The sequence below is a fragment of the Eubalaena glacialis genome, chromosome 1 (assembly GCF_028564815.1).
Source record: "Eubalaena glacialis isolate mEubGla1 chromosome 1, mEubGla1.1.hap2.+ XY, whole genome shotgun sequence".
NCBI classification, from domain to species: domain Eukaryota; kingdom Metazoa; phylum Chordata; class Mammalia; order Artiodactyla; family Balaenidae; genus Eubalaena; species Eubalaena glacialis.
The window spans coordinates 37382346-37402500 of NC_083716.1; the positions used below are offsets into that span (position 1 = coordinate 37382346).

The 20155-nt window shown below is 34.3% G+C and overlaps 1 protein-coding gene across 1 annotated transcript in view; it reads right to left on the reverse strand.

The window, feature by feature from the left end:
* Nucleotides 1–20155, reverse strand: part of KIF20B (kinesin family member 20B) — a 74558-nt gene that overhangs the window by 24038 nt on the left and 30365 nt on the right. Inside the window, exons 19-22 of the mRNA XM_061195329.1 lie at nucleotides 19764–19917; nucleotides 9294–10533; nucleotides 8814–8952; nucleotides 1837–1956 (exon numbers count right to left, since the gene is read on the reverse strand). Of these exons, the coding sequence (XP_061051312.1) occupies nucleotides 1837–1956; nucleotides 8814–8952; nucleotides 9294–10533; nucleotides 19764–19917 (1653 nt within the window). The remainder of the gene's footprint in view (nucleotides 1–1836; nucleotides 1957–8813; nucleotides 8953–9293; nucleotides 10534–19763; nucleotides 19918–20155) is intronic.

The window sequence follows — 20155 nt, forward strand, 5'->3', positions numbered from 1 at the left end:
TTTGAAAAGGACGCAAGGTTAATTTCTGGGCACTGGAAATCCTTCAGTTCTAGTTTTAACCTGCCAGGTAATCCAACCTTCACTCCTTCTCTCATCTAACTTCAGCAATATCTTCTCATTTTATAAGTTTTAGAATAATCATTACAGAACCTGGAAATGTCTGAATACTATTATGAAATCAGCTGGAGATGGAAAGATGGTGAAGAGACAAAGAATGAAGGAGGAAAACGATGGAAAACTACAGACGTGGACGGACAGAGACGGAAACAGACGGAGAACGAAGGAGGTGGACGGACGGGGAGGGAAACAGATGGAGAGTGACGGAGGTGGAAGGAAGGGAATGGAAACATACAGAGAACCGAGCACGGGGTTGCTTGGACAGTGATAGAAAGAACCTATCAATAGATGGTGTCTGGCTACATAGGGGTGCACTGTAACAGGTTTTCAATCTGGTTTGAAACCTCACCATACCTTTGGGTTGACACTGAAATCATCTGTTATCACCAAGTACTCACAGCTGTTCCCCAAAGTCCCCTAAGGTGTTGGAATCGTGAAATAATTGTCTTCCTGAAAGTAGGATTTTTTTTTAATTAATAAATTTATTTATTTTTGGCTGCATTGGGTCTTCGTTGCTGCGCGCGGGCTTTCTCTAGTTGCAGCGAGCGGGGGCCACTCTTCCTTGCGGTGCGCGGGCTTCTCATTGCGGTGGCTTCTCCTGTTGGGGAGCATGGGCTCTGCTGCTCTGCAGCATGTGGGATCTTACTGGACCCTTAAGTCCCCAGGATTTTTTTAACAGCTTTTTTTCCTAAAGGCTTCCAAAAAGTCTCCTGAAAACATCGTGACTCTTGTTCTGTGGGTGTAGGGGAACATGCAGGCAGACTAGGAGACAGTCCCCCCAGAAACCCTGCTCCCGAGGACTGGAAATCTCCCTAAACCTTGGGACGTCCTATTGCAGCGGCAGATGGAGAGACAGTTGGTCCGAGACCCAGAAGCAGCGGTTTGTGGAGTCGGCTCCACCGAGGGGAGGGTGCGGTGCTTGGGAGCCGCAGCCCACACTTTGCAGCTACCTGCTGTCCAGACGGTGCCCAGGACACCGAAATCCAGGGTGGGTGGGGGGGCCTCGACCTCGGGCACTGCAGGCAGGGGTCCCAGCTAACCCTGACCCCGGCAGAGCTGGGGCTGCAGGGCCCTTCCCTGACCGCAAATGCAAACGCACCTCCGCTGCAACCCCAGCAGTGCTGCGCACCCTGACCAGACAACTGGGCTGGGTTTACCACCTGACAGTTCTCACTGAGTTGTGATTAGAAACAAAACATTTTTAAGGCAGGATAAGGAAAAAAAAATTTTTTTTCTTCAAATATAAAGTTCTCTCTGTGCCCACCCCCTACCCCGCTTTAGTGTGCATTATGCATCTGCATTAACCCTTCCTTAGAAGACACAGGAATGCCTGCTGGATTGTAAAGAGCTATTTTCTCCTGGTGCCAGCAAGATAACGCCTTAGGAGATAACCTTCCTTCTTATGGTGAAAGGGGCCATGACTACCCACTACTCCCTTTGTACTGCAGATCTGGATTGTGTAAACTGTCAACAATATACCATTTGATGTATAACCCTTTGTCTCAAAAGGTATGTAAACCCTGCTTTGACCTCTAATGGGTAGAACAGTCTTAAGAGCTTTCTGAAAGACTGTCTCCCAGGTTATAATCCTCAGATTGGCTCAAATAAAACTATCCATTTCTTACTTTAAAAAAACAAAAAAGAACTGATACATTTAATTAAACACTAAAATATACCAACAGAATCTACTAAAATCACCTTTAAAAACAAAACTGTTACCTTAAGTTGCTGAATGGTTCGCTGTTTCATATCTAGTTCCTGAGAACACTGGTTTTTCTTTTTCTCCAGTTCATTAATTTTAATCCTCAACAATTTCTCCTCATCACGCATTACAGATACCTGCAAAGTAATAAATCAAATTAAATATTTCTAGAAATACTAATTGCTTTTTGTTTAAGATTCATGGTCACTCGTTCAAAGATTCATGTCCTTTAAAGCACATTAGAAAAATTACAGATTCTAACATACATGATATGGCTTCAAATTATCAGAAAATTTCTTGATATGATATGGCTTCAGATTATCAGAAAATTTCTTGATACTCCAAGGGAGATACATATGAAGAGGCCATTTTCTTTTTACAATATTTTAAGACTCTCAAACCCTGTAAGTGCTCTCAAAAAAGAAACAACATAGACCCTTGCATGCAACAGCAAAATCATTATCATGGAAAAATCAATAGAGATACTCTAGGGGAAAAACACTGGCTCAGATTTCTAAGATCTATTAAGTAATGTGATCCAGTAATATAAGAAATACTTCAAAAGCTAATAATGGCACATAGAGAATGAAAATGGAACAATTATAAGATCAAAAGGTACCCATGCAAGTGAAGGTCAATTGACTTTTGGTATTACTGGTAATTTAATTCTATAAACCTATTAAAGAAATCAAAAAGCACTATGAATTAGTATGCAAATCTTAGAGGAGAGGAGGAGAGAGGAGGGGAAAGGGAAGGGGAAGGGAAGAGAGATAGCAGGTAATCTATGTACACCTTTAGGCCAATTTCCATGATACCAATCCTAGAGATCTCAAAAACTGAAGGAAGTTAATTGAACAAAGTTCCCCTTCAAAAAAAGCATGGTATCTCCATGCTTTTTATAATAATAAAAATAAATAATAATAAAATAATAGTAGTTCTGAGGGGTTTGGTTTCAGGTGATTTTTACACTTCTTTTTAGGCTTTCTGTATGTTCCAAATTTACTACAATAAATATATATTCCTTTTATAATCATACATTAATAATATTTATTTTTATTGGCTTATTTTGTTCAAAAATATGGGACTTCCAGTAATAAACACCATCTTCATCAATTTTACAGATATAAACTGTCTGCCAATAATATACAGAAACTACGTGTTGCACCAAGATGCACATAAGGACTGCTTCAGTTTCCATCCTGGCTCTAACATTTACTGGCCAAGTGAACTTGGACAAGTTCTCTCTCAATGCCTACTTCCTTAGTCATAAAATGGAAGTTAAAAAAATGCCTATCCCTAATATTTGTGTGAAAATTAAATGAGATGATACATGTAAACTCAGAACAACCAATCCAGACTAAGCTCCTATTATTATTAGAATTGACATCATACATTGTTTATTTTGAAAAACAGAAAACACTATTAATACCCACCCTTAGAGGAATGTTAAATAGTCATCTATACAATAAAACATTAGTTAAAAAGAGATACCTCCTAAATTCTGTTATAAAAAAATCTTAAAATTATAATATATTTTAAAAGCAATTATTTATATATAGTTGATCCCATTTATAAAAATAAAACCATACAAGCACTATTTACATATATTTATTATGTAAAATGCATATAAAAAGATCTAAAAGAACACAGACGGACTGACTGTCAAGAGTGGTCATATTTAAGAAGAGAGAAATGAGATTGGGGAGAAGGCTTTCACTTTTACCTGCATTTCTTAAAAAATATTTCCTGGGCTTCCCTGATGGTGCAGTGGTTAAGAATCCGCCTGCCAATGCAGGGGACACGGGTTCGAGCCCTGGTCCGGGAAGATCCCACATGCCGCGGAGCAACTAAGCCTGTGCACCACTTTGCGCTCTAGAGCCCACGGGCCATGACTCCTGAGCCCGTGAGCCACAGCTCCTGAAGCCCGCGTGCCTAGAGCCCGTGCTCCACAACAAGAGAAGCCACCGCAATGAGAAGCCCGTGCATCGCAACAAAGAGTAGCCCCCGCTCGCCACAACTAGAGAAAGCCTGCACGCAGCAAGGAAGACCCAACGCAGCCAAAAATAAATAAATTAATTTTTAAAAAAATTTCCTAATAATGTATTATAATGAAAAGTTTTTAATTGGAAAAAGAAGCCATTTTTAAAGAACCGAGTAACTAGCTCCATATGAACACAAGTCAATTATACCATGTTTGATAATGCTTACTGATCATCACGGTGTTCAGAAATAGTATCTTAAACCAGGAAGTTTCTATACTCCAAGAATCTTCAGCCAGGATATCACTTAACAGAAATAAACAACCTGCATTACAACAATCTAAAACAAAAAACATTTTAAGAGGACTTCCCTGGTGGTGCAGTGGTTAAGAATAAGCCTGCCAATGCAGGGGACACGGGTTCAATCCCTGGTCCGGGAAGATCCCACATGCTGCAGAACAACTAAGCCTGTGTGCCACAACTACTGAGCCTGCGCTCTAGAGCCCGTGAGCCACAACTACTGAGCTCGCGTGCTACAACTACTGAAGCCCACGCGCCTAGAGCCCGAGCTCTGCAACAAGAGAAGCCACTGCAATGAGAAGCCCACGCACCGCAACAAATAGTAGCCCCCGCTCACCACAACTAGAGAGAAAGCCCGTGCGCAGCAACGAAGACCCAACGCAGCCAAAAAAAAAAAAATTTGTTTTAAATAGATCAGAAAAGACAAAGGAATGGTGTTCTAGCCTATCCTGTAGTAAAGTCAAGAGAGGTAGACCAGATCTCACAATCAGTAATTCAAAATCAAACTGCACAGGCCTTGCTCATACATTACATTTGACAGAAATGAGGAAAATGCATGAAGGCTTAAATACAGCCTAATGGTTATTTCCTTATTTGTTTTGTTGAGGATACTATGAACAACATGTGGACTGATAATAGGAATGTAAATCCAAAGTTCCTTCTGGACTACTTAGCTAAGTGAAAGGAACCTAACAAAAGGCAATAAGGTGCATAGGGCTAGGACTGCAGTTTATATTTTGGAGTATTTAATCCATTTACCTGTCATTTGCCCAGAATTTATAAAGCTTTCAGGCCTGTCTACCACCTACAGAAACTCTAGTCTTGATCCTGAGGTGTTAAAACCGAAATGTCATTCGAAATTTATTTTACAAGTTCAGAATCTACACTAAATCCAAAGGTAAGTAATATATATCCAATGAGGGGAGAAACAAAGGCTGCCCTGGCCAAAATTACATTCCTAGAAAGCAAACAATCCAAAAATTACATTCCTAGAAAGCAAACAATTCAGGCTTCTGAATGACAAACAAGTGCTTTTCCAAATTATGATTTTTAACTTGCTGATCTGACTAAACATTTTCCTATGCCTAATTACAGTTTAGGTCATCTTCACTGTCTTACATTTCTAATCTAGCCCACTTTGAAATACTTGTTGCGTGGCCTGGAAACTTTCTGTGTATAATTATCAGAAACAACATATATTCTGCATTTCATCTATGGTGGTATTTTTGGATTTTTCTTCCATTAATCAAAAATTTTATTACATTTCCCTTATTATGAATGAATACATATCCATTATAAGAAATAATGCAATAAGTAGACCTTTTAAAAAATTACCTAGAATGCCATTACCTAAAATAATCAAAATATATATTTTTATATTTCTTTGCAGTCTATATTATTATACAAATTGTTTGCAAAATTTTAATCCTATTATATATATAAAATTGGGTCCAGTTTCTATTACTTAACATTATAACACAAGCATTTTCCCATATTATCATAAAAACTTAGTACTTATCACTGTACTTAAATCAAAATCCTGCTAAATAAATACACTAACATGAATCAGGGAACTTAACCACTAATAAAGCAGTGGAAAACACAATTTAAATATCTGTACAAATCATTATAAATGATAAAATAGGTCTTAGGCCAAAGCTTCCAGGTATCAGAGTGCTTAAGAAGCTGGCAGGGAAAAAAAAAAAAGAACCTCTGCTCACAGAAAAAGGAAATGGACGCAGAGGGTACCAGGTCCACAGCAGGAGCTTCTCCTTTACCAGTATAGGCCTAATAGTCATGAAAATTATAATTTATTTAATAAAAAAGTTCATATCCATTCTTTCCATTCATTTTTAATTTACATTAATGCTATACTATTGTGAGAGTTTTCTTATGCTAAATAAAAAATTATTCCAGGACTTCAATGTCAGGTAGTTTAGAAGAAAGTAACCAATCCTCTGTTGAAAACAACAAAAAATGCTGTATAAAAAAATGTTTTAAATCTTTTTAAAAGCACTGAGGAACTAACAAAAAAATAGGAAATACTGAGATAACAAAAAAAATTAAGTGAAAAAAGAATCACAGAAATAAGTAGAACACTGACTGGCTTTTATTTTGAGGACATTCATAGAAAGAGGAGGCCTGACTTTCAACAGGTAAACTAGAAGGTATTTGCAATATATTTTACTGACAAAGAATTAGAACCAAGAATAAAGAAATTCAACACAATAATAATTTTTTTAAAAGGACAGCAAAATTAAAAGAAAATATGAACAAATGGATTTCACAGAATGAAAACTGGAACAGACATATAGTGAATAAAAACAAAAATAGACACTCCATTTCATTAGTTATCAGAGGAATACAACTTAAAACCATAAGATACCCGTTTACATTCTCTGACCCAACAATTCCACCCCTTGTTATACAAATTCTTGCACATGTGTACCAAGGGCATGTATAAAATAGGATCACTGTTTCTAAGAGCAAAGAATGGAAACATCTAAATGGTCAATAGAATAGATAACTAAATTGTATAGTCACACAATGGAGTATTACACAGCAGTGAAAGTGATTAATTATAACCATACACAAATGTCAGGAATATGATGTGAAAATGTCTCAGAACACGTCATAATGTTTAGAGATTAAAAAAAAATATGATTTAACTTACATTTTTAAAAGATTAAAAAAAGATAAACACAAAACATTCATTACAGTAACCTCAGTGGGGGTAGGAAACATAGAAAATGGATGAGACCCACAAGCATTTGTTGTATCAATATTCTTCAGACCTTACACATTTAAGTATTTTTTTGTAACTAACTCAAAGTAATGAAAAATATTTAAAATTACTTCAGCTTTTTAAAAAAGTCTAATTATAATACAAAATCCAACAGTCATAAAAGAAAAATAAGTTGCTCCAAGGCAAAAAAAGGAACATAATCAAAATGAAAAATGGCAATGTGGGGGAGAGATAGGGGGATATCTACAATTAATATCCTTAAAAAGTTAATTTCCAGAAAATATACAAATCAATTTTCACTGCAAAGTAAAGGAGCTGTTACAGTGGAGGATTACTGGACTGAATGTCAATATTAAGACATAGAAAAAAATATATATATATATGTGTCATCTTGGGCATGTTACTTAACTTCTTGTCTCATATGTAATGGGATAGTAGTATTGTTGGGAAATTATGTGAGATAGTATATGTAATATAGAGCACTTAGAATGGTATATGGTTCAACCAAAGACTATATATGTGTTTGCTTTCTTCATGGTATTTTATTGTGTATATGCAATATAATTAATTTAGCTAGTTTCCCATTGATCAATGTATAGCATTTTCAATTCCTCTGCTATTCCAATGTTGTTGTCAATATCCTTACATATCCATTACCATTGGCAAAAAAAAAAAAAAAAAGTCTCCTTATTTTTCTCCTAAAAGATTAGCTTTTCATATTTAGATTTTCATTATTCTTATGGTTGTTTGATTTTTGTATTTGGTTTGTATTAGAAATCTATGACTATTCCCACTGCCACCCTTAAATTAAAAAAAAAAAAAAGTTAATTTCCTAAGTATGTAACAAGCTCCCATAAAGCAATAATAAAAAGAAAAACAATAACCCAAACTAAAATACAAAGAATATGAATATACAGACCACAGGAAAAAAAAATACAAATGAATTTTAAACCAAAAAATGTTCACTCATAATTAGAGATACGCAAGTTAGAATTATAGTTGAGATACACTATTTTCATGTCAAATTAGCAAATATCAAAGAAATATGATAAAATACTTTGTGGATAAGAGTATAGAGAAAAATACTCTCTTGTTCTCATACATTAGTTCTGGTGAGTAAACTGGCATAATCTCTAAAAAGCATAATAAATATCAAAATTACAAATGTACAAACCAGTGACTCATAAATTCCACTTTTAGGAATTTATACCAGAGGAAGACTTGCAAATGTTCAAAATGACATCACTGCATGATTAACAGAAGACTGGAAATTACCTTAATTGTCCAACAATACGGGGCTGATTAATGGTAAATAAATGTTCAGAGTCATAAAAAAGAAAAAAAGCTCATTTGGAGACTCTTTATATCCTGAGATGGAAATATTGAGTGAAAAAAACCAAGGTTCACATAGTGTTTATAGGATGTTTCCATTTTTTATAGGAAGAGAAGGAAGGAAAAACAGAGGGAGGAGGGAGAAGTGAAGAGAAAAAAAATAGTTGGTAAAATCTGACGCCTTGGAGGGAAACTTGATGGCTGGGAGGCAGTTTTTCCCCTCACTATACATATTTTCATATATTTCAAATTTGGAATCATGTGATTATATTTCCTATTTTTAAATCAAATTATAATAAAAACTTGTTACAATTGCACTACATACTCTCCTAAATACTATCTGCAAACAAAAGTTTGCTATTTACTTTTCTGGGGGGACTTGAACTTAGCAGCCCTTAAAAGAAAAAAAAAGGTTCTAATCTTACATAAGGCACATATTTTTCTTAATATTAGACATCCTTCAGTTTGTTTAATCTGACTAAATTTTCTTTTGTGAAATAACTTTTCTCATCATTTAAGAAAAATTATGGAGTTGACAAATGTTCTGGTCAATACTAAACTTAGTGTCTAAACTTGATATATAAGGAAAACAATCTTTATCATTTAAATTGGCCACACACCTTTTCAAATAACCTACCTCTTTCTGTACTTGCTCAATCTGCTTTTTGGCATCCGCCAGTTTCTCTTTCAGCTCAGCATAATCTTCTTCCTTCTTCTGAAGATCTGCTTTCAGATTCTGGGTAAGAGCAGCGCTTTCAGAGAGCTCCTCTTTCAACCTAAAAAAAAAATCACTTATCTATAGTGACATATCACTAATCACTTAGAATCATATGCGTGAGCTACTAATAATCTACAAAATTAGATCTTTTCACAAATTTGGAATGTCCAAACCACGAAGAAATCCTTCAAGGAGGATTTCAGGAGATTTTGTAAACAGATCTTTGCATATAACATTTGGTTCCAAAGGTTTATATAAACAAAACTGAAGTTCTTCAGTCATCATACATGCTATACTTAACCAGATTAAGATATGCCCACCCAAATTCTTTAAAAGCTACACAGAAAAATCAATAAATGCTTCCCATATTTTCAAACATTTTAGTAACTTTCAGCTTACTTTTCTGTTTCTTGCCAGTTTGTTTCTTTTTCTTCTTCCTTTAATTGAAGTGAATGCTTTGCATCTTGCAAATTGTTTGTTAATTTTGTGATTTCTTCTTTCAATTTGACTTCCCTTTCACTTAAATCTTTGGCGTTTTTGAGAGAATCTTGAAGATTTGCTTGAAGTTCCTTCAGATTTCTTTCTTGCTTTAAAATGATAGATTCCTTTTCCATAATTTCTTGTTCTAACTTGGCTGAATGGCTACATTCATCTTTCTGAGTTTCTAACATTGCTTCAAGTTCCTTTATTTTCACCTTATAGCAAGTAACATCTTGTGTAAGTTCTGAAAGTGCTCTCTTTCCTTCAACTACATGCTGTACTTGAATATCAAGACCAACAGTTTTTTCTCGCAATTCTTCCTTCAGCTGCTGTATGAGACTTTCTTTTTCTTTTAGTAGATCATCTTGATTTTTATTCTCCCTCTCCTCTGTTTTTAGTCTATTGTTTGCATCTTTACAGTCTTTTACTTCTGCCTGTAATTTTTCAATTTGTTGTTCCAGTTCCTGGATCTGATGTCTTTTTTTGGAGGAACTCTTTACAATCTCCTTACATTCTTCCCAAATGGCTTCAACAGTAGAGTGGAAAGACCTTTCCCTACCAAGTTCTTGAATACCATTTTCTTTAACTTGCTTACTTATCAAATAATCATTATCCAAAAGATGTAACTGTGTATTCGGCAAATTATCCTCTTGAGAACCATTTGACAGATCCCTGAGACTGAGTAAATCTATGTTTGAGATCTGAGAAACTGAATCAAGTGTACGCAATTCATCTATTTTTGTTTGCATTAATTTTATTTGTGAAACATTATTTGTGATGTTTCTTCTAGCAGTTTCTATCTCCTTGGACAATTTCATGATCCTCTCCTCCTGTTCTTGATTTATACCTCTCTGCACATGTAATTCAGAAATCGCATTGTCATAATTCGACTGAATTTGTTGGACCTCTACACTAAAACTACAACTCTTTTTTTCAGAAGAAGAGAGTTCCTGCTGCAAATTAACAAGCTGTTTATTTAATTCTGCTTTTTCTTCCTTTTCATTTTTAAGTTCATTCTCAACAATGAGTAAACGTGTTTTCAGCTCTTCATTATTTTCTTGTAAAACTCGAATGTTTTCCTCATCTTCTGAAATGCTCTCTTGCATTTCTTCACTTTTCTTTTGGTCTTCAGTGATGGTTGGACTAACATGTGTGGGTCCTTTAAAGATAAAAAAAATTATTATTAATCTAGCAAACCTTAATAAAAATCAAAAAGTTACCATATAAGCCAATATTCAAACATAGGAAACGTATGAAAGCACACTTTTAATGAAAAACAGAAATAAGCTATTGAGTAAAAAAGAAAAATCAGGTTGCAAAACATACATAGCATACACCAATTTATGTAAACATTGTAGTTCCATTAAGTCACAGCAGAAAAAGTTAGCAAAGGATGTGCAAGAAAATCCTGGTAACTACTTCTGAGTGGGATTACTAGTTACTTCTACTTTCTTTTTATAGCTTTTATGTTATTTAAATTGTCTACCACAAATCTTTATTATTATTATGAGATAGAAGGTAGGGAATTATACCCTAAGGCAGACTAAAGAACAGTTTTACAGTACAATTATACTATAGATCTACTAAATTAGTGATTTGCAAACTGAGTACCTTACACTTTCACAGGTAAAATTAGGAGAAAAATGGTTAAATTTATGCCAAGTCTAATGTAGCCCTACCCTTCACTAGCTGCATAACTGTCAATAAACTGCTTGACCCCATAGCTGCTTCCTCAAATGTAAAATGGAAAATAATAGCAATAATACCACCTATCTCAGAGTTATCGTGAAGATCAAGATAATCAATGAGCTTAGAACACTGTGCTTGGGATATAGTCAGATATTATTAGAAACTGAAAATCTGTACAGAAGAGTTCAGCTAATTAAAAATAAATAAAAGTTTGTCTTTTTCAGGCTTAATATCTACATTTCTAAAATAAGGATATTTCTACCTGCCCTACTTACTACAGAATAGTGTTAAGAGGGCCAAATAAGTTAATATGTAATGTATGTTAAAGTATTTTGTAAATGTTATATAAGTACAAGAACATAGTTGGTATAGATTAAACTATGTCCAGAGAAGATGCACTATTAGCTAAAACTTAATTCTTAATATTTGACAAATTAACTCATCTCACACAACTGTCCAGTATAAACTATGTTCACATTTTTCTCACAGATTACATGATTAACTCTTGAAACATAATTCTCAATTCTCCAGATACACAAATTTATCTTTTTATGTCTTCATACAATTTCCATTGATATAATAACTGATCTGATGAGTATCTCATATCCTAGGAAAATTACTTCAAAACATATAAGAATCTGATTCTTTGGTTTTTAAATATTTTTCCTGTTCTATTTCACTTCATGGTTTGATGTTGGTATGTGTGAACTTTATATACACAACTCTAATACAATTTTTATGAATTTTCTACACAATACTGTACTGATATAATCAACTCAACATGTCCTTTGACCTTCATTCACTCCCCCACTGGCCACTTATCTGTCAATTTCACCTATATTTTTATTTGGTAGTCTCACTAAGCACATTGAGAATTGAATTCCTCATGCTTAAAGGCCCCAGATATAATATGAAATCCATAAGAGCAGAGGACAGTTATAAGGGAGAGATGGATTGAAATTCTCCTCACTAAGAAACCTGTTACTTTCAGTTGGTAACTGTCCAATGAATCTTTAAAAAGTGTATTTTATAGTTTTCTTTTTAGTGTGTGCCATCATATTATCCTATGCATCTGAGCACATTAGGTTATACTGAAATAATATGTTTGTCACTCTCATTTACTAGATTCCAAACTTCCTGACAGCAGACTCTCTGTGTCTAATGCATCTTTATATACATGAACAATAATCCTAAATGAATTTTTAAAAATATTTATTTATTTGTTTTGGCTGCGCCAGGTCTTATTTGCAGCATGCAGGCTTCTTAGTTGAGGCATGCGGGGCTTCTTAGTTGCAGCATGCGGACTCTTAGTTGCAGCATGCATGCAGGATCTAGTTCCCTGACCAGGGATTGAACCCAGGCCCCCTGCATTGGGACTGCAGAGTCTTACCCACTGGACCACCAAGGAGGTCCCCCTAAATGAATTATTTTTGAAATTTAGCTACATCGCTTATGTTCTCCTTTTCTATCTCTAAGACATATCATTATATCAGAAAAACATAACTTTTGTCATCAGTAACCTATTCTGGTTCTAGATATGTGCAAATTTATAATCTAACATGCCTTGGTTATATTAACTTGGTTACTTTAGTGCAATTTTATGTTTTAAATTTTAAGCTGTTCTCTTTACAGTGCCTTTTTTACAACAGTGGTTCTCTAGTTTTAGAGAATTGGCAAAAGAGCTTATAATGTAGATTCCTGAGAACAAATACCAAACATACTGACTTGATAAATCTGGAATGTATTGTACATGCAAACACTTTGAGGGTACATGCACACTGCTCCAGGAATTTATTTTTCTAAATTTCTGGAAGACCTTGACAGTCACCCCTGTAATAACATTTGGGATCTAAACATATCAGTTTGCTTCATTACTAAGCCCCTATATGGCAGCCCTACATGTAGCTGTTCCATAAGAGAAAAATGTCAAATCTCACATAGTAATGACATACAAGCCCTTAAGTTTTTCCTCCTGTCTGTGGCAGGCTCTCATGCATCCTAGATGAGAGATGATAGTACCCTATGTAATGAATCTGTTCAATTAAGAAGGCATTTTTAAGATCATAAAAAGATCTTTAAAATTAAATCTACTATCCTACATACAAGTAGGTTTCTATCTTCCTATATGCTAATCACAGTTGACGTTGTGAGAAAAATAAAGAAAAAGCACAAGCATTTATGAAAGGTCTTTCAGATATTATTATATAATGTGGGAGAAAAAACTTAAGTGACTGTTCAAGATTTTTAATCTTATGACCCCATTTGATAAATTAAAATCACAGCTCTCTCCCAGCATTACCCACATAAAAAAGCTAGACAAGGACACTAGAAAAAAGAAAATTACAGGTCAATATCACTGATGAACATAGATGGAAACATCCTCAACAAAATATCAGCAAATCGAATTCAACAGCACATTAAAAGGATCATACACCATGATCAAGTGGGATTTATCCCGGGGATGCAAGGATAGTTCAACATACGCAAATCAGTAAATGTGATATACTCTATTAATAAAATGAAGAATAAAAATAAAGAATAAAAATCATATGATCATTTTACTAGATGCAGAAAGAGTATTTAACAAAATTCAACATCCTTCATGATAAAATCTCTCAACAGACTGGAGAGGGAACATACCTCAACATAATAAAAGTCATATATGACAAACCCACAGCTAATGTCATCCTCAACCATGAAAACCTGAAAGCTTTTCCTCTAAGATCAAGAACAAAACAAGTATGTCCACGCTCACCATTTCTATTTAACATTAGTACTGGAAGTCTGAGCCAGAGAATCAGGCAAGAAAAAGAAACAAACTGTATCCAGATCGGCAAGGAAGAAGTAAAACTGTCCGTTTACAGATGACAGAATTTTATATTATAGACAATCCTAAAGACTCCACCAGAAAACCTTTAGAATACAGAAATTCACTAAAGTTGGAGGATACAAAATCAATATACAAGAAACACTATACAAAACAAAAACTGTACACTAACAACAAACTATCAGAAAGAGAAAATAAGAAAAAAACCCCATTTATAATAGCATCAAAAAGAATAAAATATTTAGGAATAACTTTAACCAAGAAGGTAAAAAACCTATACACTGAAAACTATAAAACACTGGTGAAAGAAAATGAAAAAAGACATACAAAATAAGGAAAGATATTCCATGTTCATGGATTAGAAGAACTAATATTGTTAAAATGTCCATATTACCCAAAGTAATCTACAAATTCAATTCAATACCTATCAAATTTCCAATGGCATTTTTCACAGAAATAGAACAGCAATCTAAAAATTCGCATGGAACCACAAAAGACCCCTAATAGCAAAAGCAATCTTGAGAAAGAGCAAGGTTGGCATCACAATTCCTAATTTCAACTATACTAAAAAGCTACAGTAATCAAAACAATATGGTACTGGCATAAAACCAGATTCATAGACCAATGAAATAGTTTCAAAAGCCCAAAAATAAACCCACACACATATGTCCAACTTATTTAACAAGAAAGCCAAGAATACTCAATGGGAAAGGATAGTCTCTTCAATATTGTGTTGGGAAAACTGGATATCCACATGCAAAAGAATGAAATTGAACTCCTATCTTACTCCACTTATAAAAATTAACTCAAAATGGATGAAGGACTTAAAACATAGCACCTGAAACCATAAAACTCCTAGAATAAAACATAGGGGAAAAGCTCCTTGACACTGGACTACGCAACAGGTTTTAGATATTACACCAAAAGCACGAGCATCAAAAGCAAAAAATAAATAAGTGAAACTATATCAAACTAAAAAGCTTCTACACAGCAAATAAATCAGTCAACAAAATGAAAAGGCAACCCATGGAATGGGAGAAAATATTTGCAAACCATCTATCTGACAAGGGGTTAATATCCAAAATATATAGGGAACTCATACAACTCCACAGCCAAAAAACCAAACAATCCAATTAAAAAATGGGCAGAGGAACTAAACAGACATTTTTCCAAAGAAGACATACAAATAGTCAACAGGTACAGGAAAAGGTGTTCAACATCACTAATCATTAGGGAAATGCAAATCAAAACTACAGTGAGATATCACTTAACACTTGTTAGGATGTCTATTATCAAAAAGAGATAACAAATGCTAGCAAGGATGAGGGGAAAAGGGAATCTGCACACTGTTGATGGGAATATAAAGTAGTACAACCACTAGAAAAACAGTATAAAGGTTCCTCAAAAAATTAAATATAGAACTATCTTATGAGCTAACAATCTCACTTCTGAGTATATATCCAAAGGAAATGAAATTATTATCTCAAAGTTCATGCAAGTTCATGCCCTATGTTCATTGCAACATTTTTTACAATAGCCAGGACATGGAAACAACCTAAGTGTCCATGGATGGATGTATGGATTTTTTAAAATGTGGAATAAATATGTATACAATGGAATATTATTATTCAGCCTAAATAAGAAGGAAATCCTGCCATTTGCAATGACATGGATGAACCTGGAGGGCATGTGAAATAAGTGAAATAAACCACACAAAGAAAGACAAATACTGTATGGTATCAATACGAGGAGAAAAAACGATCCAACTCATAGAAACAGAGAGTAGAACGGTGGTTGTCAGGGGATGAGGGGTGATGGAAATAGGGAGAGGCTTGTAAAAGGGTATAATTTTTCAGTTTAAGATGAATAAGGTCATAGGATCTAAGTATAATACGGTGACTATAATTGATAACATTGTATTGTATAACTGAAATTTGCCTGGAGAGTATAACTTAACTGTTCTCACCAAAAAAGAAAACAGAGGGGGAAAACAGGTGAATAAGCGAGGTGACAGATGTATTAATTAATGGTGATAAGGTGGGAAACTTTTCACAATGTATATCAAATCATGTTAAACATTTTAAATATATTACAGTATTATTGGTCAATTATACCTCAATAAGGCTGAGAAAAAAATCCCAGTCCTCTCAAGATACTGATGTCCCCAGTGAGAGTATGCCTCACCCCAAAAATCACTATATAATCTGGGAATCTCACCTCCCTACTCCATCCAAGAATTTATCCAGTTTTACATTCAGTAGTATACATGTAAAAGCAAGCTTTATTTGTAAGTTTCCATTTTTCAAATACAATCCATATTCTTTTCCTTCATCCAATTGTTTAAATGCTCTTGGGCAGCAGTAATTGTGTAATCCCATAACAGGATTCCAAGATCTCTTTAACAGACTAACTTTAAAAGCTCATTGGACAAGGTTTTATTACCTATAACTTACATTGTCTCTCCTGCCTCAAAAAGGAGAGGAAAAACATGGCATTACCCCTGCTCTATAGCCTGCTTTCTGAAAAGCTGATGAGTTTATTTTTGATGATTTTCCTATGTTTGTAGTTACATTTTCCTAATTTAGTTCCTTCAGATTCTCAGTTTATCCTAAGGATTCCATCTACTCTGGAGACTTAGAGATTTACCCCTATTTACGTTTACAACAAACTTGCCCATTTACTCTTATGAATTTTTAAAAATAATGTTCAACCAGTGCATTATTTTTTATCAGATTGTCTCCTAACATCTTACAAAGCTGTGGCAAGTCATCCCAAAGTGGAATAACTGTCTTTTCCACTGATTCACACCTCTGTTCTACTCTCCCTTTAAGTAATTCTGAACTTATGATGTAATTTTCACACCTATGACTTCATCAGTGGAAATGACTAATCCTTTTGCCCTTTAAGAAGACAAGCTATAAAGATGTCTGAACCCTTTATCAGGAGAGAAATATGGGATCTAGGCAAGTTAAAAATGACAACAATCAGAAATTCAGAGCTCACAAATAAATCCTGAATATCCTGAGAGAAGAGATTTGAGTCATGCATACTCTATGGACATAGTCCCTAAACCCTGAAGTGAATTACAGTAAGTGCAATAAAGCTTTTGTGATCAATTAATGTTGTTCTCTTAATTTTACTATATTTCAATAACTAGGATAGGACTTCCCTGGTGGTGCAGTGGTTAAGAATCCGCCTGCCAATGCAGGAGACACGGGTTCAAGCCCTGGTCCAGGAAGATCCCACATGCCGCGGAGCAACTAAGCCCGTGCGCCACAACTTCTGAGCCTGCGCTCTAGAGCCCACGAGCCACAACTACTAAGCCCGTGTGCCACAACTACTGAAGCCTGCGTGCCTAGACCCTGTGCTCCGCAACAAGAGAAGCCACCGCGATAAGAAGCCTACGCACCACAACTAGAGAAAGCATGCGCACAGCAACAAAGACCCAATGCAGCCAAAAATAAATAAATTTATTAAAAAAAATAATAACTAGGATAATTACATAACATAAGGTACTGCAGATAATTTGTTTTGCACCTGATTTTCTTGTTCAGATATTCATATTATTCTTTCAGAAATTTTTGTTTTATATCAAAAGATTCATAGAACATATTCAGAACAGCCTTGTCAGTGAGAAATTAAAGCATTAGTCTAGCAATAAAGATGAAATAGGTTTTACTGTATATAAATCTAATATAGGTTAACTTATAAAAAGTAAACATAAACAATAGAAAGATAATTATTTTAATTCAATATTTCTATCACATTCAACCTATACATATACTGCTTACCTATATTTTGCTACAAAAATTAGTTTTGGTCGAAAAGTTACAGGTAAGCAGATTGTAGCATATCTCTGATTTGTCTCCTTTATCACTATTCTGAAGGCTTGTTTCTTGAACCGTTTACATGGTTATCAGCTTCCCAAAGTACAGATACAGTGACCTCAAACAAGTAAATTCACTTTCATAGGGAAATGGCTTTGCATTCCCTTTAGGAACAGAAAACATACATCCAGTAAAACTATCAACCCCCTAATCCTATCCTAGTATTTATAGGAGTCCCATATTTTGTTCTGGAGATTTTTTAGTAGCAGGTAGAGGGGAAGAAGGGTGGTTATAGCTACAATTTTCTTATGATCCTTTATGTAGTCCCTTTAGCCTCTAACAACAAATAATTGAGAAATAGCCACAGTGGTTACGAATTTAAGGAGGAAAAAAAAATACTTTATGTTACCTAAACTTACTTAAATCTACCCACATCCAAATTATTTATCGCTAACAACTAGAGTTATTATACAATCATCTTCTTCATGAATGGGTTACCCTTAGGATTAGTCATACCATGTAGATCACTCGCTCCTGCCAACTTTCACTTCCACTTCCTAGTGATCTACTATTCCTTCATTCGCAACTACCCTATATTCTCAACTACTCTACGGCACCGATCAAGGTGAAAAAATAGAGGAACAGTGCTATGGAAATCATAACAAGGTTATACTCCCTGTAGCTAAGGCACCACTCTTTTAATGATAACAGAAGGTGACCATGCATATTAGTCTCAATCTATTAGCTCATACTTTATTAGATTAATATATCTAGCGCTATATTATCCTTTAAGTCATCTACTTTTGAAAACATTAATTTTACTGAGGTTCTATGAGGTGTTTATTATATTGGTGTATTACCCAATTGTTTTTATTCTTAACAACCTCAGGAGGCAGGTATATTTAACTTATTTTACTAATGACCAAAGAAAGACTTAATTTATCCATTTTTCTCAAGGTGAAGCAGCTAACTAGTTTATTTTTTTTTTGGTTCATAATTCATAATATATTATTACTCATAAATATGAATAACATTCTAAATCCATCTTTTAAAAAAATTTTTATTGGGGTGTAGTTGCTTTACAATATTGTGTTAGTTTATACTGTACAGCAAAGTGAATCAGCTATATGTATACATATATCCCCTCTTTTTTGGATTTCCTTCTTATTTAGGTCACCATAGAGCATTGAGTAGAGTTCCCTGTGCTATACAGTAGGTTCTCATTAGTTATGTGTTTTATATATATAGTATCAGTAGCGTATATATGTCAATCTCAATCTCCCAATTCATCCCACACACTCCTTCCCTCTTGGTATCCATATGTTTGTTCTCTACGTCTGTGTTTCTATTTCTGCTTTGTAAATAAGATCGTCTATAGCAATTTTTTCAGATTACACATATATGCATTAATATACGATACTTGTTTTTCTTTTTCTGCTAATTAGGTTTCTAAAGCTAATGCACCTTCTCTTAGAAAGCCCTCCCTCCCTGTATCAGACTGTAAAAGTTTTCCAAAAGACAGAATGAATAGCTTAGAGACAAGGTGAAGCTGCCATGTTCTTCCATATAACCAGGGATGTATAGTATAGAGAAGCATGCACCCACTTTTTTTTTTAGTAATTTCATAGAAAACAAAACTTGACCACATTTGTCTTTAGTAATGTTTAGCTCAAAGTCTTACTGTCAAATGGCTTTTTCTTCAAATGAAAAAACAATGTGGAGAAATTTTGGCAGAAAAGGTACTATAAATCATGAAGATGAAAGTGATGACTTTTAACTACTATAGGCACAGAAGTAAAAGAATTATTGTCATGTTAAAGTGATAAAAGTACAATATCTAAAAACATACTTATTAAAATAAAGGCAGCTTTAAATATACCCATCCTCTAGACAGTTCATAACATGTTAGTGTAAAACTTAGGGACATTTATATTTTCTCAGTTTTTTTTCCTTAGATAAGTAAATTTCCTTCTCTTTACAACTTTTCTGTTTCCTGCTTTAGGAGTTAGCTTTCTTAAAGGTCTCCTGCTAGCAGCTGAAGAGTACCTTTCTTTGCTGGTGGTTCATCTTGTTGAAGTTCAATTTCATTTAATCTTTTTCTTCCTGAATACGTTTTAGTTTTGCTGTCCTTAGACATTTCAATCATTTCATTACAAACCAATTTACTGTTTATTATTAAAGGAGATGTACCAGCATTGTCCTAAAGTAAAATAAATTAAAATTAGTTCACATATAGAAAGCTATAATACATTTAAGAACTATATAAATTATGATTCAATACTGCATCATAAAAATTTTATTTTCAAGTTTATTGAAACATTTTCTAAGTTATTTCTTAAATCTCACCCTAAAATAACCAATGACTCCAGGAAGTGAGCAATATTAACTAACTTGTACATTCACTAAGGAGGACAAAAAAAAAACTTGTTAAGTGTGTA